Here is a 26,961-nt window from a genome sequence, read left to right as displayed (position 1 = left end):
CCTCGCGCAGAACCCATGCGCAGGAAATTCATTCGCATTTCTTCCTTCCCGTCGGCTCGATCACCCGCCGGCTCCTGACGCTGATCACGCTGGATTCGGTTAAATCCATTATTCCAGCCGAGACGAGTTATTTTTAGCTCCGATGCAAACGTCTGAGAAGAAGCATTCAGAGCCCTCGACTGCGGCAAGTGTTCGCTCTCGCCTGGAAGTGGGTGGGGCCAAAGCTTAGCCACACCCACCAAAAAAAATAGGCCATAAATGTACCCCAGATGGCCCCAACATACCCTCTTCTCGTTATTCAGGATTATTTTCATCCATTGGATGTCCAGAGGCTTGAACGGCACGAGCACCATCAGAGACTGCGGGTTATTGTCTAGATGGGGGTCAAAATCGGCAGACTCCGGGTAGAAGAACCTCATGGTGGTTTTATTCCCGACATCCTTCTCGTATTTATGAACGGGCGCGTTGTTCAGCCTGCGGAGACAGAAAGCGCCATCAGACGCGAGAACCCAAACGCACGACATCCATCGGAATAATCACACAGCAGTGCGGTCATTTAGAGCGAGGAATTCACAGAGCGGGCGTCAGCGCCAATTCCAAGCCAGAGTCAGAACCGTCCCAGGTTTCATAACAGGCCAATAAAGCAGGTCTCCGCTCCCCAGGAGGAGGTGGCAGGAGATAAATGGTAACGACCCTGACGGCCGTTAGAAATGGACTCCCCGGTTACAATGTAACATGAAGCGCCTGCTGGCCCCGGGGGCCGAGTGCCCAGGGGGGTGGGGTGATTACAGGCTCAACGTGGCAAGTTTTATAAAGACAGGTTTATGCCGTCGCTCCCCGAGTCGCCCCCTAGCGCAGGTTCTTTTACGGATCACGGGGGTGAGAGGAGCGGTGGCAGCTTTTGATAAGAACGGATTCGCAGGATATCATTTATTTCCGCCGCGGCTCTGTGTAATAACTGACACATTTACCCCGTACGGCGCGGGTCTCCTGCCGCCGCGTATTTGGTGGAATATTTGGATAATTAGGTACAAAGTCACCAGGCGGAAACGGCGGTTTATGGGCAGAGAGGAGTTAAGGTAGCTTGAGTCTGGTTACCGAGAATAAAGGTTTACTTGTGAGTTAGGTGCTTTTATTACTTGGGATCCAAGGGGTTAATGAACTTGAATGGCTGTCTGTTAATTGTTAACTCTATGTATGGATCCTTTGGGGCCAATGATTTTGGAAACAAAGAGATAATCTGAACTCAATAGGAGGCTAAACCGGAATCTGACAATGGTCTCAACCGGTTCCTGGCATTACGGGGCGGAATAACGGCGCCCATTGGTTTATCTTCTGCTGTAAATGCATACAATGGGATAAAGTGCAGAATACGCCTCATTGAGGTACGAGGGATCAAATGGTTCTTTGCCCTGGGAAAGGGCAGGAAGGCCGCGGATTTACTCACCTGATCACCACGTCGTATTTATTGATGGTTTCACCCAGAGAACTGTTTCTGAGACGATGCCCGTTCCCAACCACAACGCACCTCCGACACCGTAACCTGAAGGGTTAAAAAAAAAAAAAGGTTAGGGTTACAGCAGGAGAAACGGGCGACTAGACGGGGGCCGGATGGGGGCCGATCTGCAGGCAGGTTCTGGGTTTAGTTTATCACAGGTCTGCTTTAAACAGCAGGCAGTTCCCCGAAGCGACCACAAGAGGGCGCGAGGAGACCATCAATACATCACATGCAAAAATTAACCCTTTACTCTGCCTCGCAGGCATCGCACTCAGCACGAGAAACCCGTTTCCCCAATAACGTTGTTGACAAATATTCCCGTTATCCCTTTTCGGTGAATAATTCCAGGAATCACCGCAGATCACCGTTTCCATGATCCCGGAAACGGGCGAATTTAATGACGGTTAGAAAGTTGCAGAAAACGTACCTTTCGATCTCGGGCGGCACGCGGTAACAGTTTGTGAGCGCCAGGAATTTCATCAGCAAGTCCTCTAAAGAAGAGACGCACAGAGTTAGCGGAGCCCCGGACAGCGAGACCGACTACTAATCCACACTAACGGCCGGGAGCCAGGACTGGAGTCCGAGCCACAGGAGGTGGGATGAGACCCCCAACGGGATTCATACTGGTGTATAATATTATATGTATTATATGTAGAAATTATATAACTAGTGATTTCTGTTTTTATTGGCCGGGTTACGCTATCTGTATCTGAATATAAAGAGCGCCAAGCGGCTTTAATGTGCATAACAGCGCTTCCACAGTCCCATCAAGTGTGATCATTATTATTATTATTATTATTATTATTTATTGTTTTATATAGCGCCGGCAGATTTCTGTACACAAGGTAGACGGGACAACAAGCAGTGTGTAACATAATGTGTTAAAATAGAAATAGAAAGCAGACGGCCACACATTTATTTTGTTACAATTTATCAAACTGCGAGTAGAACAATCTCACCAGAAATCACTAATTATATAATTTGTCAGAACGCGTTACGCCTCTCGCTAATTACAGCCCTTTAAAATATGTTTCCCCTGGAGCATAAACCCCAGCGCTGTATACAGTAATAACCCCCAGCGCTATATACAGTAATATAACCCCCAGCACTGTATACAGTAATATAACCCCCAGCGCTGTATACAGTAATATAACCCCCAGCGCTGTATACAGTAATATAACCCCCAGCGCTGTATACAGTAATATAACCCCCAGCGCTGTATACAGTAATATAACCCCCAGCACTGTATACAGTAATATAACCCCCAGCGCTGTATACAGTAATAACCCCCAGCGCTGTATACAGTAATATAACCCCCAGCGCTATATACAGTAATATAACCCCCAGCGCTGTATACAGTAATATAACCCCCAGCGCTGTATACAGTAATATAACCCCCAGCACTGTATACAGTAATATAACCCCCAGCGCTGTATACAGTAATATAACCCCCGGAGCTGTATACAGTAATATAACCCCCCAGCGCTGTATACAGTAATATAACCCCCCAGCGCTGTATACAGTAATATAACCCCCAGCGCTGTATACAGTAATATAACCCCCCAGCGCTGTATACAGTAATATAACCCCCCAGCACTGTATATAGTAATATAACCCCCAGCGCTATATACAGTAATATAACCCCCAGCGCTGTATACAGTAATATAACCCCCGGAGCTGTATACAGTAATATAACCCCCAGCGCTGTATACAGTAATATAACCCCCAGCACTGTATACAGTAATATAACCCCCAGCGCTGCATACAGTAATATAACCCCCAGCGCTGTATACAGTAATATAACCCCCAGCGCTGTATACGGTAATATAACCCCCCCAGCACTGTATACAGTAATATAACCCCCCAGCGCTGTATACAGTAATATAACCCCCAGCGCTGTATACAGTAATATAACCCCCCCAGCGCTGTATACAGTAATATAACCCCAGCGCTGTATACAGTAATATAACCCCCCAGCGCTGTATACAGTAATATAACCCCCAGCACTGTATACAATAATAACCCCCAGCGCTGTATACAGTAATATAACCCCCCAGCGCTGTATACAGTAATATAACCCCCAGCGCTGTATACAGTAATATAACCCCCCCAGCGCTGTATACAGTAATATAACCCCAGCGCTGTATACAGTAATATAACCCCCAGCGCTGTATACAGTAATATAACCCCCCCAGCGCTGTATACAGTAATATAACCCCAGCGCTGTATACAGTAATATAACCCCCAGCGCTGTATACAGTAATATAACCCCCCAGCGCTGTATATAGTAATATAACCCCCAGCGCTGTATACAGTAATATAACCCCCAGCACTGTATACAGTAATAACCCCCAGCGCTGTATACAGTAATATAACCCCCAGCGCTGTATACAGTAATATAACCCCCAGCGCTGTATACAGTAATATAACCCCCCAGTGCTGTATACAGTAATATAACCCCCAGCGCTGTATACAGTAATATAACCCCTAGCGCTGTATACAGTAATATAACCCCCAGCGCTGTATACAGTAATATAACCCCCCAGCGCTGTATACAGTAATATAACCCCCCAGCACTGTATACAGTAATATAACCCCCCAGCGCTGTATACAGTAATATAACCCCCCAGCGCTGTATACAGTAATATAACCCCCAGTGCTATATACAGTAATATAACCCCCCAGTGCTGTATACAGTAATATAACCCCCAGCGCTGTATACAGTAATATAACCCCCAGCGCTGTATACAGTAATATAACCCCCCAGCGCTGTATACAGTAATATAACCCCCAGTGCTATATACAGTAATATAACCCCCCAGTGCTGTATACAGTAATATAACCCCCCCAGCGCTGTATACAGTAATATAACCCCCAGCACTGTATACAATAATAATACCCCCCAGCACTCTATACAGTAATATAACCCCCCAGCACTCTATACAGTAATATAACCCCAGTGCTGTATACAGTAATATAACCCCCCAGCACTGTATACAGTAATATAACCCCCGGCACTGTATACAGTAATATAACCCCCAGCGCTGTATACAGTAATATAACCTCCAGCGCTGTATACAGTAATATAACCCCCAGCGCTGTATACAGTAATATAACCCCCAGCACTGTATACAGTAATATAACCCCAGCGCTGTATACAGTAATATAACCCCAGCGCTGTATACAGTAATATAACCCCCAGCACTGTATACAGTAATATAACCCCCAGCGCTGTATACAGTAATATAACCCCGGCGCTGTATACAGTAATAACCCCCAGCGCTGTATACAGTAATATAACCCCGGCGCTGTATACAGTAATAACCCCCAGCGCTGTATACAGTAATATAACCCCCAGCGCTGTATACAGTAATATAACCCCCAGCGCTGTATACAGTAATATAACCCCCCAGCGCTGTATACAGTAATATAACCCCCCAGCGCTGTATACAGTAATATAACCCCCAGCGCTGTATACAGTAATATAACCCCCAGCGCTGTATACAGTAATATAACCCCAGTGCTGTATACAGTAATATAACCCCCAGCGCTGTATACAGTAATATAACCCCCAGCGCTGTATACAGTAATATAACCCCCAGCGCTGTATACAGTAATATAACCCCCAGCGCTGTATACAGTAATATAACCCCCAGCGCTGTATACAGTAATATAACCCCCGGCACTGTATACAGTAATATAACCCCCAGCGCTGTATACAGTAATATAACCCCCAGCACTGTATACAATAATATAACCCCAGCGCTGTATACAGTAATATAACCCCCAGCACTGTATACAATAATATAACCCCAGCGCTGTATACAGTAATATAACCCCCAGCGCTGTATACAGTAATATAACCCCCAGCGCTGTATACAGTAATATAACCCCCATTATACAATAACGCCAGTCAGGGATTAGTGGCCCCAATAACCCCCTTAATCTGCAGATCTGGAGCCGCTGTTGCTGTCAGTCATGTGATATTTTGGCGACACTGAGCTGATGCTTTATGGCGATGTTAATGAAGTCCGTTCCTCCATAGACTTTTATTAGTCAGAGAGTGATTAAGACCGAGCCATTCTATTGTTCCCCACAGGCAGTATGATAAGGAGTCGGGGGGTAGTAGATCGGGGATCGGATAACAGCGAGAATCATACAAACGGCTGATATGCAGCTGCTTGAAAACTTTATATTATGGGGCAAAAAACTTTTTGAAATATGTTTGAAAGTATTTATAATCGGATTAATATAACGATGATCCGCTTCAAAGAACTGCATTCTCAGGGCAAGGTCTACCGCGGACGCCATCTTACCGCTTCCCTTTGTGCCGTACGGCAGCTCGTATAATGACTGGTTTTTGACCCAAAAGTAGTCGCTGAGCTGCAGGAAGACGGGGTGGTCTCTGGAGTAACTGGACAAAAATAAAAAGGCAAATCAGAGGGGCTTCTGTCGCGCATGAGACGTTTCTCGTTATATCCACCGGGCTATCGAAAAGTCCAATAATCAGCAGAAATCACTATATAAAAATAAGATAAACTGGCAAAATAGCGCAGCCAATGGGAGCCGGGTTCTCAGCCAATGGGAGCCGGGTTCTCAGCCAATGGGAGCCGGCATGAAACCTGATCCTTACATTTCCCAGTTGTTCAAACAATAAACGCAAAGCAAATTCTTGACTTACATTTTTGGGCTAAACACATGGGTTTTGGGGCTGCGACAAAATCCTGAGAAATTTCTGATTTTTATTTTTTTTTTTTTTTAAAAAGCTAAAAGTAAAAAGTAAAAACCCATTGTACAGCGCTACGGAATCTGATGGCGCTATATCAAACAATAAATAAAAATAACTTGCAAAATTTCTATAAAAAGGCAACAGAAGCGAGGAACGTCACCGGCGAAGCCTCAGAGAAACGCAATCAAACTTTTCTATCGTTCACCGGAATCCCCTGTTTTGCTTTTGCGGCCAATTAAATAACTCATTAACCCCGAGTAGTCTGAGGAGGTGTCGCTGGATCGCTTTAACCCTTTGTAAGTCCGTCCCGGGCCCTTGGAGCGGGGTATCTGACGGGGACCATTGAAGCATGCGATTGACAGCGCTCTTTAACCCATTGCGTGCCGGAGGGATGTCAGATACTCACTTGCTGATCAGTACGGAGGCTTTGGAGGCCACATCGCCCGCCACGCACATCTCTCTCGCGTGCTCATAGGACCTGCTGGGGTGCGAACGGAAGAAGCGGGGTTACAGGCGTACAGGTACCCCCGGGGCGTCTGCTTTAATGAGTAACCAATACCCGGACCCCCGGGGTGCACCGTATACAAGTCCCAACGTGCCAGATCCAGTAACATTTAGTGCCCAAGGGGAGAGCGTTCAAAGGGTTAATATATTTACCCCCGAATTAGATCCGCGTCGCTGCTTTTAGTTAAAAAAAAACCTTCTGAAGGAGAAAAGCGCGGACTGGATTATCAACGGGTTCGGGGTAGAAGCCCCCAGAGGGGCCGGAAACACATTCTGGGCCAACAGAGCACTATAAGAAACGCCGGAAATAACGAAAATGAAGGAAATTTTATATTTTCTCTGCTCAGTCGGCAGCGAGCGTCTATTTAACTCTTTAAAATACCAGCCGTGTCAAACTGCGCTGGATATTGTCTGGCGTTGAGAGGGTTAAATTTAAATGCCGTTTTTAACGATTGATCAGAAGTCTCCCAAAACTGCCTGAAACTGGGGCAATCTGGGCAGATCTCGGTCCTCCGTCTCACCGCGGTGTGTACGTCTCCACGTGAAGATACCAGAACATGCCAAAGCAGAACATGGCAGCGAGGAACACGACTCCTGCCTTCCATCCTGCGGGGAGAGAAACCTGAAGGTCAGCGGGGTCTCTGGCCCCCGACGGACGGACGGACGGGGGGATTCGGGGCGGCTCCCTGACTTTGTAACCCGTTTCCCTATCAAACTGCTGCCCCTGCTTTACTGTAAAGACGGGTGGAACAGCCTCCCAGCAGAGGTGGTAGAGGGTAATACAGTGAGGGGATTAAACATGCATGGGATAGACATACGGCTCCTGAATCTAAGACGAGACCAACGACTGATTAAGGTTTGAGAGAGACGGGGGCCGGGTACGGACAGACAGAACGCGTCGGGACCTGGGCTTTGAGGCTGAGAAACGCCCGTGTTTTGGGAGGTGATTATCCCCGTCCGACAAAACAAACATTCATTCTGGAATCGAAAGCGCTCAGCCCCGGACTCTGCGTAAATGATATTAATAATAGCGGAATGCGGGCAAATAACCCGCGGAAGCGGATAAAGGGACGTAATTCAGCAAAACGAACAAAGACTGATACAAAAATATAATAAGAGGTCGGCACCTAATCCTGCGCCAAGGGGTACCCAGGACGGACACTAAATCCTAAAGCCTTTTTCCTCCCCATAGTAAGATCTAAGCCCCGGGGGGTTCAGAAATCAGACGATTTACCTGGTTTGCTGTTCATTTTATTTGTGGGAAAACCACGGCTTCTGTGGCAGATTTCATTGTTGACGGGCTGCAAGAAAAGACAGACGGAGGGGCTTTAAATTAACCAGAAACGGCAAAACAGACCCCCTCCCCCAAAAAACCCCAAATTACAATAAATTCAAATAAAACCAGAAATATTCACAAACACTGAATTCCAGATTATCGCAGGATTCAGTTTTTTTTTATTTTTAAAAGATCCTATGGTTTCTGCGCCAAACGCTGCGTTCCCCCCGCTGGGCGGCGGAATTATTATCAGCGGAAAATATCGCGGATTTAGGTTTTCTTATCATCCAAACAGAAGAAGCCGAGAGTCTCTGCGCTCGCTACATTATTATTAAACATCACATCCGGACGCAACGTTTTATAAAGAAATGGGTTTATAGAATTCCTCTGTTTCAATAACAAACCAGAAAGTCTTTCATCTATGACCAGCCCCTGTATAATGTATAGATAAATCAGTGACCGGCCCCTGAATAATGTATAGATAAATCAGTGATCCGGCCCCTGTATAATGTATAGATAAATCAGTGACCGGCCCCTGTATAATGTATAGATAAATCAGTGATCCGGCCCCTGTATAATGTATAGATAAATCAGTGACCGGCCCCTGTATAATGTATAGATAAATCAGTGACCGGCCCCCTGTATAATGTATAGATAAATCAGTGACCGGCCTCCTGTATAATGTATAGATATATCAGTGACCGGCCCCTGTATAATGTATAGATAAATCAGTGACCGGCCCCTGTATAATGTATAGATAAATCAGTGACCGGCCCCCTGTATAATGTATAGATAAATCAGTGACCGGCCCCTGTATAATGTATAGATAAATCAGTGACCGGCCCCCTGTATAATGTATAGATAAATCAGTGGCCGGCCCCTGTATAATGTATAGATAAATCAGTGACCGGCCCCCTGTATAATGTATAGATAAATCAGTGACCGGCCCCCTGTATAATGTATAGATAAATCAGTGACCAGCCCCTGTATAATGTATAGATAAATCAGTGACCGGCCCCTGTATAATGTATAGATAAATCAGTGACCGGCCCCCTGTATAATGTATAGATAAATCAGTGACCGGCCCCTGTATAATGTATAGATAAATCAGTGAGCCGGCCCCTGTATAATGTATAGATAAATCAGTGAGCCGGCCCCTGTATAATGTATAGATAAATCAGTGACCGGCCCCTGTATAATGTATAGATAAATCAGTGACCGGCCCCTGTATAATGTATAGATAAATCAGTGACCGGCCCCCTGTATAATGTATAGATAAATCAGTGACCGGCCCCCTGTATAATGTATAGATAAATCAGTGACCGGCCCCCTGTATAATGTATAGATAAATCAGTGACCGGCCCCTGTATAATGTATAGATAAATCAGTGACCGGCCCCCTGTATAATGTATAGATAAATCAGTGACCGGCCCCCTGTATAATGTATAGATAAATCAGTGACCGGCCCCTGTATAATGTATAGATAAATCAGTGACCGGCCCCTGTATAATGTATAGATAAATCAGTGACCAGCCCCTGTATAATGTATAGATAAATCAGTGAGCCTGCCCCTGTATAATGTATAGATAAATCAGTGACTGGCCCCCTGTATAATGTATAGATAAATCAGTGACCGGCCCCCTGTATAACGAACGCGTACGAGGCTCCCTCTCCTCCACCAATAAGCACCACAGACCTCTACAGCCTCCGTTTCTGCGCAGCCCCTGCGACCAATCAGCAGGAAGGATACATCGACGCGGGGTCTGAATCCTCGCAGGAAAAAATATTCCGAACTAACAAAATCAAATAAAAGCCTCGTGGCCGCTGGGATAAAGCGGGGGGTCTGATTGGCCTCCTGCGGCCCTCGGCGGTCTCTCTGCGGCTTGTAACACGTCGGCTACAAATCACGACACTTAAAACCCAGGGAATCGACATCAACAACTAGAAGAAGAGCCGGGGAGATAAAGCGATGACATCATACCCAGCGTCCGGTTTATGGGATTTCTTTGGAAAGAGTGGTAAAGCCAGCGGAGGTGGTTGACCCGGCCACGGTTTGTTTTCTTAAGAAGAGACTGATAAGGCGTGGGGTTTGTGCCAGCGCGGTGTTTGCCTTCGGAGTGTGAATAACTCTCTGGATCCTCCGCGGTGTTTCTGCCTCCCCGGAGAGCAAACACAGACGGAACATCTGATACGCTTCGCACAAAGAACCCCGAGAAAAACAAACAGGACTCGCCGCCATGCATGCCAACTTCCTCGTAACAACGCCTGGCACGGCACCTCTCAATGCCCGGAGACGACGGCAACGCCCGAGGTCACCTATGTTTCAGAACACGTAACGGGCGACGCGTTTCTCGCTCCTTCCCAAGCATACAAAGGGTTACTCTTCGGACCCGCGCAGGTTCTGTTGGGCCAGTTCTAGGGTCCCGGGGGGGGGGGGGGTTTGGTGTCAGTGTCAGGTGGTGGGTCCCTCGCTTTAAAGCGACTTAACCCTTTGCGGACGGCCGCATTCCATTAAATAAATCAATGATGGCTTCCCTGAGTGTGAGAACGAGGGGCGGCTCGGTGGAAGCGTCTCGCGTGCGATCACCCAGCTGTGAGATCTGAAGGGTTCTCAGGAATCATAATAAATACAGCGGGAGGGCCGGGAAATCGAGGGCATCGGGGGGGGGGGCAGAGGATCTCGATCAAAAAAACAGAAACCTGGCAACTTCCAGCAAACGACGCGGAGACTGCGATGACCTCTCTCAGGAGCCCGACCCCACGCGCCGTAGGAGGCAACACATGACACATCACATAGCATGTAACGTGTTCAGTGCTGTCACCAAGGAGACACGAGTCCAAAACGTGCGGCCAACCCCATGGAAACGCAAACAAGATGTAGCGGGGCAGAGCTCTGGGGGTCGGGGCAAAGAGTTCCCCCCTCTATTCGCAGCGACGAGGAACGCAATCCTCTCCAAAATAACGAAAGCCGCAGCTACAAAGTAACAAAAGGCAAAAAAAACTCCCGCAAATGATGGAAGATCGCGTCGTCCGGAGACACGGCAGGCGGTGCGCGCGGCTACTGAACCGGACTCGATAAAACAAAACAATAAAAAAAAAAAAAAAAACAATGAAAAAAGTAAAACAAACAATGAAAAAAGTATAACAAGCAATAAAAAAAACTGTAAAAGAACAAGGAAAATTTAACTGAGCAGGAAAAGATTAACTACAGATAAAACATAAAATATATCATAAACTAAATATATATAAAACATAAAATATATAATAAACTAAATATATAAAACATAAAATATATCATAAACTAAATATATAATAAACTAAATATATAAAACATAAAATATATCATAAACTAAATATATAATAAATTAAATATATAATAAATAAATATATAAAACATAAAATATATAAAACATAAAATATATCATAAACTAAATATATAATAAATTAAATATATAAAACATAAAATATATAATAAATAAATATATATAAAACATAAAATATATAAAACATAAAATATATCATAAACTAAATATATAAAACATAAAATATATAAAACATAAAATATATCATAAACTAAATATATAATAAATTAAATATATAAAACATAAAATATATAATAAATAAATATATAATAAATAAAATACAAGTGACTGACTTGGCCTCTCTGCCCCTCCGCTGCTGATCTGCCGATCGCTTCCAACACTAAACAAAACTTTAAAAAGTTGCCAAACTTCACATTTTATTTTTTTTATCTGTAAGTGAAGTTTTCCAGAAATTCCAGCAGCAGCAGCGAGATGAGGAGAAAGTCCCGCGGTTACCGGCGGTTACCGAGCCCTGAGAGATCCCTGCCAGCCGCGGCCGTTCCTTCAGCAGGTGAAGACTGATTCAGCCAGAGCTCCGTGAGCAGCGACTCAGCCGCCGACTTACCCAACCTCCAGCTGCTGGCACGCTGCCGACCGACACACCACTACACAACCAAACAACTACACAACTACACCACTACATAACCAAACAACTACACCACTACACAACCAAACAACTACACCACTACACCACTACATAACCAAACAACTACACCACTACACAACCAAACAACTACACCACTACACAACCCAACAACTACACCACTACACAACCATACAACTACACCACTACACAACCATACAACTACACCACTACACAACCATACAACTACACCACTACACAACCAAACAACTACACAACTACACCACTACACAACCAAACAACTACACCACTACACCACTACACCACCAAACAACTACACCACTACACAACCAAACAACTACACCACTACACAACCAAACAACTACACCACTACACAACCCAACAACTACACCACTACACAACCATACAACTACACCACTACACAACCATACAACTACACCACTACACAACCAAACAACTACACAACTACACCACTACACAACCAAACAACTACACCACTACATAACCAAACAACTACACCACTACACAACCAAACAACTACACCACTACACAACCCAACAACTACACCACTACACAACCATACAACTACACCACTACACAACCATACAACTACACCACTACACAAGCAAACAACTACACCACTACACAACCAAACAACTACACAACCAAACAACTACACAACTACACCACTACACAACCAAACAACTACACAACCAAACAACTACACCACTACACCACCAAAAAACTACACAACCAAACAACTACACCACTACACAACCATACAACTACACAACCAAACAACTACACCACTACACAACTACACCACTACACAACCAAACAACTACACAACTACACCACCAAACAACTACACCACTACACAACCAAACAACTACACAACTACACCACTACACAACCATACAACTACACCACTACACAACCAAACAACTACACCACTACACAACCAAACAACTACACCACTACACAACCAAACAACTACACAACTACACCACTACACAACCAAACGACTACACAACTACACCACTACACCACCAAACAACTACACCACTACACCACTACACAACCAAACAACTACACAACTACACCACTACACAACCAAACAACTACACAACTACACCACTACACCACCAAACAACTACACAACTACACCACCAAACAACTACACAACTACACCACTACACAACCAAACAACTACACCGCTACACAACCAAACAACTACACAACCAAACAACTACACCACTACACAACCAAACCACTACACCACTACACAACCAAACAACTACACCACTACACAACCAAACAACTACACAACCAAACAACTACACATTCCCCGATCCCTTCCTTATAAAATGCAGGGGCCGCCGGGGGCCGCGACGCTCGCTTTGGCCGCAGTCTCCAGTTAAAGATGTTTTATCTCCACAGACTCTGAGCACAATTTTGACAGGCGGGAGACATGCAGAGGGGGTCACCGACCGCGTACCGGATGAACGGCCTAAAGGGTTAAAGCGGAGCGCTCCGCGGGACCTCGGGGGATCCGGTGGCTCCCGGAACAAATATCAGAGCCACGGAGCAGCGACAGGACGCGGAACGCAAACCCCCTCCCCCCCCAAACCACCGCGGATCGTCTTAACCCCGTAATGACAATGCATTGTGAAGCCCATACATTTACAGGCTTTGTCGGGAAGGGGTTAAAGTCACGTTACTGATTTGGTGTACGGGGCGTTTGGGGGTCTCAGAGACCAAAATCCCACCAAATAGCGGCCTCTGGAACGCGTCAGGATTTCCTGCTAAACAGCATTCCCTTCATAACCCCAACCGATAACAGAATAAAAGAATTCGTCACGAGAATTTCACCATCACGGCACAAAGACAATAACTTTATCAGATGAAACTAACGTGACGCAGGCGTGTCTCACCGTACATGCAAACAGGCGTGTGCGGGAAACATGTCAAAGCAAAAGGTTTATGTAAACAAAAAGCTTTATTCACTACGTGAGGTCAGCCAGGGTTAAAAAAACTAAATCCATTAATTTATCTATACATTATACAGGGGGGAGTCACTGATTTATCTATACATTATACAGGGGCCAGTCACTGATTTATCTATACATTATACAGGGGGCCGGTCACTGATTTATCTATACATTATACAGGGGCCGGTCACTGATTTATCTATACATTATACAGGGGGCCGGTCACTGATTTATCTATACATTATACAGGGGGGAGTCACTGATTTATCTATACATTATACAGGGGGCCGGTCACTGATTTATCTATACATTATACAGGGGCCGGTCACTGATTTATCTATACATTATACAGGGGCCGGTCACTGATTTATCTATACATTATACAGGGGGCAGGTCACTGATTTATCTATACATTATACAGGGGCCGGTCACTGATTTATCTATACATTATACAGGGGCCAGTCACTGATTTATCTATACATTATACAGGGGGCCAGTCACTGATTTATCTATACATTATACAGGGGCCGGTCACTGATTTATCTATACATTATACAGAGGGCCGGTGACTGATTTATCTATACATTATACAGGAGGCCGGCCGCTGATTTATCTATACATTATACAGGGGGCCGGTCACTGATTTATCTATACATTATACAGGGCCCCGGCTCACTGATTTATCTATACATTATACAGGGGCCGGTCTCTGATTTATCTATACATTATACAGCGGGCCGGTCACTGATTTATCTATACATTATACAGGGGGCCGGTCACTGATTTATCTATACATTATACAGGGGCCGGTCACTGATTTATCTATACATTATACAGGGGGCGGCTCACTGATTTATCTATACATTATACAGGGGGCCGGTCACTGATTTATCTATACATTATACAGCGGGCCGGCTCGCTGATTTATCTATACATTATACAGGGGGCCGGTCACCGATTTATCTATACATTATACAGGTGGCCGGTCACTGATTTATCTATACATTATACAGGGGCCGGTCTCTGATTTATCTATACATTATACAGGGGGCCGGTCACTGATTTATCCATACATTATACAGGGGCCGGTTACTGATTTATCTATACATTATACAGGGGCCGGGTCACTGATTTATCTATACATTATACAGGGGCCGGGTCACTGATTTATCTATACATTATACAGGGGGCCGGTCACTGATTTATCTATACATTATACAGGGGCCGGTCACTGATTTATCTATACGTTATACAGAGGGCCGGTCACTGATTTATCTATACGTTATACAGGGGCCGGTCACTGATTTATCTATACGTTTTACAGGGGCCGGTCACTGATTTATCTATACATTATACAGGGGCCGGTCACTGATTTATCTATACATTATACAGGGGGCCGGCCTCTGATTTATCTATACATTATACAGGGGGCTGGTCACTGATTTATCTATACATTATACAGGGGCTGGTCACTGATTTATCTATACATTATACAGGGGCCGGTCACTGATTTATCTATACATTATACAGGGGGCCGGTCACTGATTTATCTATACATTATACAGGGGGCCGGTCACTGATTTATCTATACATTATACAGGGGGCCGGTCACTGATTTATCTATACATTATACAGGGGCCGGTCACTGATTTATCTATACATTATACAGGGGCCGGTCACTGATTTATCTATACGTTATACAGGGGCCGGTCACTAATTTATCTATACATTATATAGGGGCCGGTCACTTATTTATCTATACATTATACAGGGGCCGGCTCACTGATTTATCTATACATTATACAGGGGCCGGCTCACTGATTTATCTATACATTATACAGGGGCCGGTCACTGATTTATCTATACATTATACAGGGGGCCGGTTACTGATTATACTATACATTATACAGGGGGCCAGTCACTGATTCATCTATACATTATACAGGGGCCGGCTCACTGATTTAACTATACATTATACAGGGGGCCGGTCACTGATTTAACTATACATTATACAGGGGGCCGGTCACTGATTTATCTATACATTATACAGGGGCCGGTCACTGATTTATCTATACATTATACAGGGGGCCGGTCACTGATTTATCTATACATTATACAGGGGCCGGTCACTGATTTATCTATACGTTATACAGGGGCCGGTCACTAATTTATCTATACATTATATAGGGGCCGGTCACTTATTTATCTATACGTTATACAGGGGGCCGGTCACTAATTTTTCTATACATTATACAGGGGGCCGGATGCTCCTCTGTCCTGACTTCACTCCGGTATCTGAGAGACGGACCCCGGGGATCGTTTTCTAAACTGTTTGTTCTCAGCAGCTCTGGAGAATTCCCTGTTTATTTATTGAGATCCCAGAGAGGGGAGAGAGAGGCAGACGTACAGCGCTGCGGAGTATGACGGCGATATATAAATAATAATAACACATTGTACAGCGCTGCGGAGTATGACGGCGATATATAAATAATAATAACACATTGTACAGCGCTGCGGAGTATGACAGCGATATATAAATAATAATAACACATTGTACAGCGCTGCGGAGTATGACGGCGATATATAAATAATAATAACACATTGTACAGCGCTGCGGAGTATGACGGCGATATATAAATAATAATAACACACATTGTACAGCGCTGCGGAGTATGACGGCGATATATAAATAATAACACACATTGTGCAGCGCTGCGGAGTATGACAGCGATATATAAATAATAATAACACACATTGTACAGCGCTGCGGAGTATGACGGCGATATATAAATAATAATAACATTGTACAGCGCTGCGGAGTATGACGGCGATATATAAATAATAATAACACACATTGTACAGCGCTGCGGAGTATGACGGCGATATATAAATAATAATAGCACACATTGTACAGCGCTGCGGAGTATGACGGCGATATATAAATAATAATAACACATTGTACAGCGCTGCGGAGTATGACGGCGATATATAAATAATAATAATAACACACATTGTACAGCGCTGCGGAGTATGACGGCGATATATAAATAATAATAGCACACATTGTACAGCGCTGCGGAGTATGACGGCGATATATAAATAATAATAACACATTGTACAGCGCTGCGGAGTATGACGGCGATATATAAATAATAATAACACACATTGTACAGCGCTGCGGAGTATGACGGCGATATATAAATAATAATAATAACACATTGTACAGCGCTGCGGAGTATGACGGCGATATATAAATAATAATAATAACACACATTGCACAGCGCTGCGGAGTATGACGGCGATATATAAATAATAATAACACACATTGTACAGCGCTGCGGAGTATGACGGCGATATATAAATAATAATAACACACATTGTACAGCGCTGCGGAGTATGACGGCGATATATAAATAATAATAATAACACATTGTACAGCGCTGCGGAGTATGACGGCGATATATAAATAATAATAACACATTGTACAGCGCTGCGGAGTATGACGGCGATATATAAATAATAATAATAACACACATTGCACAGCGCTGCGGAGTATGACGGCGATATATAAATAATAATAACACACATTGTACAGCGCTGCGGAGTATGACGGCGATATATAAATAATAATAACACATTGTACAGCGCTGCGGAGTATGACGGCGATATATAAATAATAATAACACACATTGTACAGCGCTGCGGAGTATGACGGCGATATATAAATAATAATAGCACACATTGTACAGCGCTGCGGAGTATGACGGCGATATATAAATAATAATAACACACATTGTACAGCGCTGCGGAGTATGACGGCGATATATAAATAATAATAATAACACACATTGTACAGCGCTGCGGAGTATGACGGCGATATATAAATAATAATAACACACATTGTACAGAGCTGCGGAGTATGACGGCGATATATAAATAATAATAACACACATTGTACAGAGCTGCGGAGTATGACGGCGATATATAAATAATTATAACACATTGTACAGCGCTGCGGAGTATGACGGCGATATATAAATAATTATAACACATTGTACAGCGCTGCGGAGTATGACAGCGATATATAAATAATAATAACACACATTGTACAGCGCTGCGGAGTATGACAGCGATATATAAATAATAATAATAACACATTGTACAGCGCTGCGGAGTATGATGCCGATATATAAATAATTATAACACATTGTACAGCGCTGCGGAGTATGATGCCGATATATAAATAATAATAACACACATTGTACAGCGCTGCGGAGTATGACAGCGATATATAAATAATAATAATAACACATTGTACAGCGCTGCGGAGTATGATGCCGATATATAAATAATTATAACACATTGTACAGCGCTGCGGAGTATGATGCCGATATATAAATAATAATACCCCCAGTCTACTGCCCCGGACACTTTACCATTAATGAGTGATGATAATTGCTGGGGTAATAATATCGCTGATCCGTCGCATATCTCGCTCTAACGCAGAATATCTGTTTCTTTGTAATAAAGCCGTTTATATATTGGGTGGAACTAAAGAAATTCCGCTCTGCTTCCTTAGTCAGATATGATGTCATACGGGAGAGATCACCGCGCGGCGTCTGCACTGGAATCAAACGTTCACTTCGCAGGAAAAACAAATTACAAAAGAGAAATATAATGTAGAAACCCAGAACCTGCCGGCAGATCGGCCCCCGCCGGCCCCCGTCTAGTCACCCGTTTCTCCTGCTGTAAAGACTCAAACCTTGTCTATCCCATGCATGTTTAATACCCTCACTGTATTACCCTCTACCACCTCTGCTGGGAGGCTGCTCCACTTATCTACCACCTGTTATCTACTATCCGTGTTTATTTCACAAGTAAATCCCTGGCACTGAAGGCGTTAAAATTAATTCCCAAGCAGGGTTAGTGAATTGGGCTTCCTACCGGTTCCCTTGGTTCTGGCAACGCGTCCGGTTGTCGTTTTGCTGCCAGACGGTTATAAACGGGGATCCTGCAGGGAGACTCGCCGCACACCTGATTTAAAGCAGGGATCCACCGAGAGTTAAAGCCCGGCTCCTGTGAAGGCGGCGATTCTAATAACTCGTTTTTTCCGCACGTTTTCTGTGGTCGGGAAGTTTGATGACATCATATCCTATATGTCTGGAATCCACGGAAAACCGAGGCGTTCTGCTCCCCTCAGCCCGGAACGTTTCAGGTTCTGCGTTACGAGGAGGAATAAACCCGCCCCGGAGACGCTTCTGTGTGAGGTCCTCGCGGGTTATTGGGCGAGCCCAAAAAACCTTAAAAAAAATCAACGCTTTTTGCCAGGAATGAAAAAAAAAAGTGTTTTTAAGGTTTAATTTGAAACAGGAAGAAGCAGCCGGGTGTGACGGCTGTGAAAACGCGAAGAGGAGACCGCGCTGCCTTCTGGAGAACACGGGGATAGTCCAATCACGCAGCGATGTCATACAACTTAGCATTTTTAACAGAACCCCTCTGGCAGCCCAGGGGTTAATCTCTTACCCCGTATTCTCACAGAAGCCCCTGTGACCTGTGCATACCTGACAAGTGCCCTGTTTAGCTCGCCAGTCCCTCTCTCCTCTCCCCTCTTTTCTAGGAGCCCTAAAACAAGTGCCCCTCTCTGCTGGGGAGATTATTGAAGGGTTAAATTGGGGGTAAATACATTTTGTAACCTCGGTTAAGGAAAGGACCGTATATAATCACTGGTATAGGCGACAGTCAGAGATGTAACCATCGGCCATAAATAAACGATTATTGGGATCTATTAATCGGCTTCAGGGTTTCCTTCACCTTAATTATGGAACGAAGGATTTGCTGGACGGGCTTTCTGTAGATAGGAGAGTAATGTGTTAATGCAGGGTATCACTGTGACTGTAAAAGGGCATTACAGCATGCGCACAGCGACCACCTGAAACAGGGCTTCGACGTAAAGACCTTAGTGCGCATGTTTACCCAATTAGGTGAAGACCAACAGACTGACAGCATTATCCAAACAGTATATCAGCTAGGCCTTGGAGAAGCATGGAGGAGAGGCATGGAGGAGAGGGATGGGGGAGAGGGATGGAGGAGAGGGATGGGGGAGAGGGATGGGGGAGAGGGATGGAGGGGAGGCATGGAGGAGAGGGATGGAGGAGAGGCATGGAGGGGAGGCATGGAGGAGAGGCATGGAGGAGAGGGATGGAGGAGAGGCATGGAGGAGAGGCATGGAGGAGAGGGATGGGGGAGAGGCATGGAGGAGAGGGATGGAGGAGAGGCATGGAGGAGAGACATGGAGGAGAGGCATGGAGGAGAGGCATGGAGGAGAGGCATGGAGGAGAGGGATGGGGGAGAAGCATGGAGGAGAGGGATGGAGGAGAGGGATGGAGGAGAGGCATGGAGGAGAGGCATGGAGGGGAGGCATGGAGGAGAGGCATGGAGGAGAGGGATGGAGGAGAGGCATGGAGGAGAGGCATGGAGGAGAGGGATGGGGGAGAGGCATGGAGGAGAGGGATGGAGGAGAGGCATGGAGGAGAGACATGGAGGAGAGGCATGGAGGAGAGGCATGGAGGAGAGGCATGGAGGAGAGGGATGGGGGAGAGGGATGGAGGAGAGGCATGGAGGAGAGGGATGGAGGAGAGGCATGGAGGAGAGACATGGGGGAGAGGGATGGAGGAGAGGGATGGAGGAGAAGCATGGAGGGGGGGCATGGAGGAGAGGCATGGGGGAGAGGGATGAAGGAGAAGCATGGAGGAGAGGCATGGAGGAGAGGCATGGAGGAGAGGCATGGAGGAGAGGCATGGAGGAGAGGCATGGAGGAGAGGGATGGAGGAGAGGCATGGAGGAGAGGGATGGAGGAGAGGCATGGAGGAGAGGGATGGAGGAGAGGCATGGGGGAGAGAGATGGAGGGGAGGCATGGAGGAGAGGGATGGAGGAGAGGCATGGAGGAGAGACATGGAGGAGAGGGATGGAGGAGAGGCATGGAGGAGAGGGATGGAGGAGAGGCATGGAGGAGAGGGATGGGGGAGAGGCATGGAGGAGAGGTAGAGGGGAGATGTATTTGCCATCCACGGACTCTTCGCGTCCCGAACTCTCCCTCCCTCCATCGTCAGGAACGCATGGGACAGATGCCATGAACTAAATTCCTCTCGTAGGTTTTGTGAGACTCGTTCCGTATTATTTTTATCTTTTTATTTTCTTCTTCTATTTTTGTTCGTATTTAATGTTTCACCTTTGTTTGCATCTAAGTGACTCTGCCTATTTTTGACGTATATTTTTGACGTATATTTTTGACGTATATTTTTGACGTATATTTTTGACGTATATTTTTGACGTGTATTTTTGACGTGTATTTTTGACGTGTATTTTTGACGTATATTTTTGACGTATATTTTTGACGTATATTTTTGACGTATATTTTTGACGTATATTTTTGATATATTTATGTTTTCCAATTATTTGAAGTTTGTATCGGCCCTGTATATTTTATTACACCGACCGACCCAACTTGGTCCAAAACCGCCTTAGAAACAGACAAAATGGGTTTAACCCGAGAACGCGACGTCTAGAATGTACTAGAAAGTTCCGCGAGATTTACAGAGACGGCTTCCGGGACGGATCCAAAAGAGACCGCAGTGTCGTCTCCGCGCAGGAGTGATGTCATCTGTCAGGGAAAGTGTAAACTTTAGAAATTCCTGAATCGGGGTTTTTTGGGTCGTTTCACGAAGGACGGAGGGGAATTATTTACTGTGTGGTGTTTATGGAGCCGAGACCTTCCGAGACGCTCTGTGATGCTCCGGGACGTTCCGGGACGTTCTGAGACATTCCGAGACGCTCTGTGACGCTCCGAGATGCTCTGTGACGCTCCGTGACGTTCTGAGATGCTCTGTTATGATCCGTGACGTTCCGTGACACTCCGTGACGTTCCGTGTCGCTCGCATCGTCTCACTGTTTGACAGCGGGTCGGTTCACATATTTCACGTTTTCGGAGCTTAAAAAGGCAAAATCCAGAATTCTGAGCGACGAGCCTTCTCTACGACACTCCCATCACCCTCAGCCACACGCAATTCCCTCATCAACCTCCCCAGGATCACGGCGGTTGGGGCAGCAGACATTCTAAAGGCTGGTTTATGGTGATGGGAGTTGGAGTGTTTGTATGGCGGAGCCGGCTTAGAGAGGCGGCCGTTAGCAGGTAAAGCGCCCGTCGCCCCGTCCTGGGGGGGGGTATACATTCTGGACCACCAGGTGCGTGTGAATAGCATGCGCAGGAACGGCACTTACCGCACGGGGTTAACGGCCTTCCCTCTCGGTGATAAACCCACCCAGGGGGGCGACGATCCGCGAGCCACGAGCCACGGCCGGCGACCGTTACAGAACGAAGCCGCTTCCTCTGCATCAGATAATCCTCCCCCACAGCGACCACTTCCTACGGGGGAGCGCGGCCTCCGCGTCACTTCCCTTATACACCGTAACCGCGCGCTTCGATTAACCCCGAACCCGCTGCCGCAGCGGCCCCCGCCGGCCCCCGTCCAGTCGCTCGTTTCTCCTGCTGTAAAGACTCAAACCTTAATCAGTCGTTGGTCTCGTCTTAGATTCAGGAGCCGTATGTCTACCCCATGCATGTTTACATCCCCTCACTGTATTACCCTCTACCACCTCTGCTGGGAGTCCGTTCCATTTAGCTCCCAGAAAGGGTGTTAGATAAAAGGAAGAGTCATGCTGTGTTGGTTGGGAGGGTTTCCGGGGAGCATGCAATTTAATCAGGGGGGGGCATCTGGGGGGCAAAAGTCAAAGTGAATGATTTGTTCAGTAAATGCCCCGGTTTGCGGTCTGAGACCCGGTGAATATCGGCCGAATTACCCGACTTCCCCCAAAATGTTACCAAACGGGGCAGAAATCTCACGTTCTGCAAATTCTCTTCCTGTTCGCACGGATTGTGTAAACGCCACGCTCAAAAAGATCCCTCCGTCCCCTCCATCCTCTCCGTCCCCTCCATCCTCTCCGTCCCCTCCGTCCTCTCCATCCCCTCCATCCTCTCCATCCCCTCCATCCTCTCCATCCCCTCCATCCTCTCCGTCCCCTCCGTCCTCTCCATCCTCTCCATCCCCTCCGTCCCCTCCGTCCTCTCCATCCCCTCCATCCTCTCCATCCCCTCCATCCTCTCCATCCCCTCCATCCTCTCCATCCCCTCCGTTCTCTCCATCCTCTCCATCCCCTCCATCCTCTCCGTCCTCTCCATCCTCTCCATCCCCTCCGTCCCCTCCATGCTCTCCATCCCCTCCGTTCTCTCCATCCCCTCCGTTCTCTCCGTCCTCTCCGTCCCCTCCATCCCCTCCGTTCTCTCCGTCCCCTCCGTTCTCTCCATCCTCTCCGTTCTCTCCATCCCCTCCGTCCTCTCCATCCTCTCCATCCCCTCCGTCCTCTCCATCCCAGCATTATCTGATCAAAGGCTGCCTGAACCAATCAGCAACAATCAGCTACTTTACAATAGGGGAGAGATAACTTAATGGGGAGGAATAATTCTGAGAACAGGTAGTTAAGGCAAGTGCTTCCACCCGATACACATAGGGGGGGGTTCAAATACATCCATGTAATATCATTACACGCCATTATCAGGTAGAAACGGAAGCTTCCGGATCAGCTTAAAGTGTTTTTCCGCCGCAATTTCACGCAGTTTATCCCCAGAAGCTGGGTGCGTGAAACGGTTCTGTAATCGGCGGCCTCCGGACTGCATGTTGTTGGAGGGAGAGCCCTGCGGCGGCGGCAGATATATGATAAGAGCGCATTGAGGCGGCGCAGGGAATTATCAGGCGAGGTCAGACACTCGGCACGTGTATAGACTTCACATTTACTTCTAGATAAGGAGGAGATAAGAGCGGAATACGGAGCGTCGGCCAAAGCAGACGGCCGTCTGTATCCGGCTTACGATTATATTCTCTATCGCGCCATCATATTCCGCAGCGCTGAAATCTATTCGCCGAATCGTAACCAATGGCTTCCGAATTACAACACGGCGCAGCCAATAGGAGATGAGCAGAGCAGAGATTCCGTCTCCCATTGGCTGCAGCCTAAAAGGGTCGTCTCCGACCATCATTCCTGTCCAATCCTTATTATACACAAAGCCCCGCCTGCCTGGGCCCCGGAACAGGCCAAGGGGCCACGTCTGATTGGTAGAGTGCGTGACACTGTTCTGCACGATGTCATTGGCTCTCGGGGCCCGGCTTCACGCGTGTCACGTGTTCCGGCTCTAATTACAGCTCATACCAGCCGGTGCCATGCAGAGGGGGATCAGATTCCCCCGAAACGGATAAAATGCAGAATTATTCCAAAACTGCCCGGATCTGGCTGCCCTGCCCCCGCACCGGCTGATAACACGGGGGGGTTATTGGAATAATAATTAATATCATTTAATAATCAAATAATCACAGAAATAAATAAAACTTTATTTAGCGACACGACTGCGGGGTCCGATTGGCTGAGTTCGCGATTCTTACCCCCCGGCCCCCGATTAATGATCCTGCGCAGAGTAACAAAGCGTTACCATAACAACAGCTTCACTTTATAGACCCCGCGCAGGACGGCAGCGGAATCCACACAACGGTCACAAGACGTTGGCTAAACGCACTCATTGTGTGGCGTTACGTGTCGTGAGATCACGAGCAGGGCCCCCGGGAGCCCCCATTCACTCCAGGAACCACAGGGCTAGATTGTAAGCTCACGGGCCGAGTCCTCGCCGCTGTATCTCTCTGTAAATGTATCTTTGTTATGAATACAGTAACCGCCCCATATGTCACAGATCTTTACAGTAACAGCGCCACGGACTATGTCGGCGCTCGCAGGGACTCATTCCCACGCTTCTGTCCCGCGTGCCGATGCCGCCGCCCCCCCCTCGCCTCCGTCCAATGAGGCCAAAATGATTACTTCCAGGGAAAAGAAACGGGTTTAAAAAACTTGTATTTGGGTTTCTGCCCCGTGAGGGGGGGGGCACATAACGAACCAAGAATTTCAATCCATAAAATGAAAACACAGAATAAACTATTATTATTATTATTATTATTATTATCTGTAATTATTATTATTATTATTATTATTATTATTATCTGTCATTATTATTATTATTATTATTATTATTATCTGTAATTATTATTATTATTATTATCTGTCATTATTATTATTATTATTATTATTATTATTATCTGTAATTATTATTATTATTATTATTATTATTATCTGTAATTATTATTATTATTATTATTATTATCTGTAATTGTTATTATTATCTTTTATTTATATTATTATTATCTGTAATTATTATTATCTTTTATTTATATTATCTGTAATTATTATTATTATTATCTGTTATTTATATTATTATTATCTGTGATTATTATTATTATCTTTTATTTATATTATTATTATCTGTAATTATTATTATCTTTTATTTATATTATTATCTGTAATTATTATTATTATTATCTGTTATTTATATTATTATTATCTGTGATTATTATTATTATCTTTTATTTATATTATTATTATCTGTAATTATTATTATCTTTTATTTATATTATTATCTGTAATTATTATTATTATTATCTGTTATTTATATTATTATTATCTGTGATTATTATTATTATCTTTTATTTATATTATTATTATCTGTAATTATTATTGTTGTCTTTTATTTATATTATTATTATTATTATCTTTTATTTATATTATTATTATCTGTAATTATTATTGTTGTCTTTTATTTATATTATTATTTATATTATTATTATTATAGCACCAACAATCCTCGCAGCTCCCCTTACAGTCCCTGCATTCAAAGGTTCTGGCAGAACTGGAGCCGGCGGACGGAACGAGATATTATTACAGATCTTTGCGGGGAGTCTGGTGTCCAGATCCAGATTAATACCCCGGGAGCTGGCGTGCAGTGCCCCCCGCCAACACAACATACCCCCCTTACTAACACAAACCCCCAGCTAACACACAATACCCCCTCCTAATACACAACACCCCCAGTTCATACACATTACCCCCTCCTAATACACAACACCCCCTACTCTTACATAATACCCCCTCCTAATACACAATACCCCCTCCTAATACACAACACCCCCTACTCTTACATAATACCCCCTCTAAATACACAATACCCCCTCCTAATACACAACACCCCTAGTTCATACACATTGCCCCCTCCTAATACACAACACCCCCTACTCTTACATAATACCCCCTCCTAATACACAACACCCCCAGTTTATACACATTACCCCCTCCCAATACATAATACCCCCTCCTAATACACAACACCCCCAGTTCATACACATTACCCCCTCCCAATACATAATACCCCCTGCTAATACACAATACCCCCAGTTAAAAAAGTACCCCCCTAAAACAAAATACCCCTTGTTACTGCAAAGTGCCCCCTGACAATGCACAATTCCCCCTGCATTAACCTCTGAAGCCCTGGATGTTCCAGAAGAGGAGATTCGGGAACAAAAGGCAGGGATGGGCAGGGATGGGCAGTGCCAGGGGGCATCTGGCTGGCATCGGGGCTACTCACCGGCCGGGGGGGCTCCTGGGGCCGGGGCAGGGAGGCAGGCAGGGGTAGTCGGCAGAGAGGCCGCTGGGAATGTCCTGCACTGATCCGCAGCAGGGGCAGATCACACGGGGGGAGTAAGAATGACATCCAAGGGGAGGGAGAGCAGCGCATGCGCAGTGGGGAGGACGGGGGGGCGAGAGGCAGAGGAGAGAAAGAGGGCAGAGAGACTGAGAAGTGTTTACCCCTCCTCACCCCCATCAGCGCTTTCTGCCCCCTTCCTTCAGTATTACCCCTCTTGTGGCCCTTCTCTCTGCCCCACCTTGTTTTCTTCATCTCCAAATATCTCCCCTACCTTGCCACCCCTTTAACTTGCCCTTCCATCTGGCAGAGGTGGTAGAGGGTAATAAAGTGAAGGTGCTCAGATAATGATTTTTTACTCTGAATGA

At 45.6% G+C, this 26,961-nt stretch overlaps 1 protein-coding gene across 3 annotated transcripts in view; it reads right to left on the bottom strand.

Annotated features, from left to right (window-relative positions):
- Positions 1-26,644, bottom strand: part of ST3GAL4 (ST3 beta-galactoside alpha-2,3-sialyltransferase 4) — a 29,618-nt gene extending 2,974 nt beyond the window's left edge. Inside the window, exons 1-8 of one of the 3 annotated variants that reach the window (XM_053452282.1) lie at positions 26,537-26,644; positions 7,966-8,032; positions 7,253-7,337; positions 6,634-6,708; positions 5,815-5,912; positions 1,926-1,989; positions 1,448-1,543; positions 285-474 (exon numbers count right to left, since the gene is read on the bottom strand). In XM_053452282.1, coding sequence (XP_053308257.1) covers positions 285-474; positions 1,448-1,543; positions 1,926-1,989; positions 5,815-5,912; positions 6,634-6,708; positions 7,253-7,337; positions 7,966-7,981 — 624 coding nt within the window. In that variant the 5' untranslated portion in view covers positions 7,982-8,032; positions 26,537-26,644. Of the gene's footprint in view, positions 1-284; positions 475-1,447; positions 1,544-1,925; positions 1,990-5,814; positions 5,913-6,633; positions 6,709-7,252; positions 7,338-7,965; positions 8,033-11,662; positions 11,702-26,536 lie in introns of those variants that run through there. The other 2 variants (XM_053452284.1, XM_053452283.1) reach the window with 2 other exon arrangements.
- Positions 26,645-26,961: the final 317 nt, after the last annotated feature.

The sequence above is a fragment of the Spea bombifrons genome, chromosome 12 (genome assembly GCF_027358695.1).
Source record: "Spea bombifrons isolate aSpeBom1 chromosome 12, aSpeBom1.2.pri, whole genome shotgun sequence".
In the NCBI taxonomy this organism is placed as follows: Eukaryota; Metazoa; Chordata; class Amphibia; order Anura; family Pelobatidae; genus Spea; species Spea bombifrons.
Note: the sequence above shows the minus strand (reverse complement) of the source record. Positions and strands in the feature narration are given on the sequence as shown.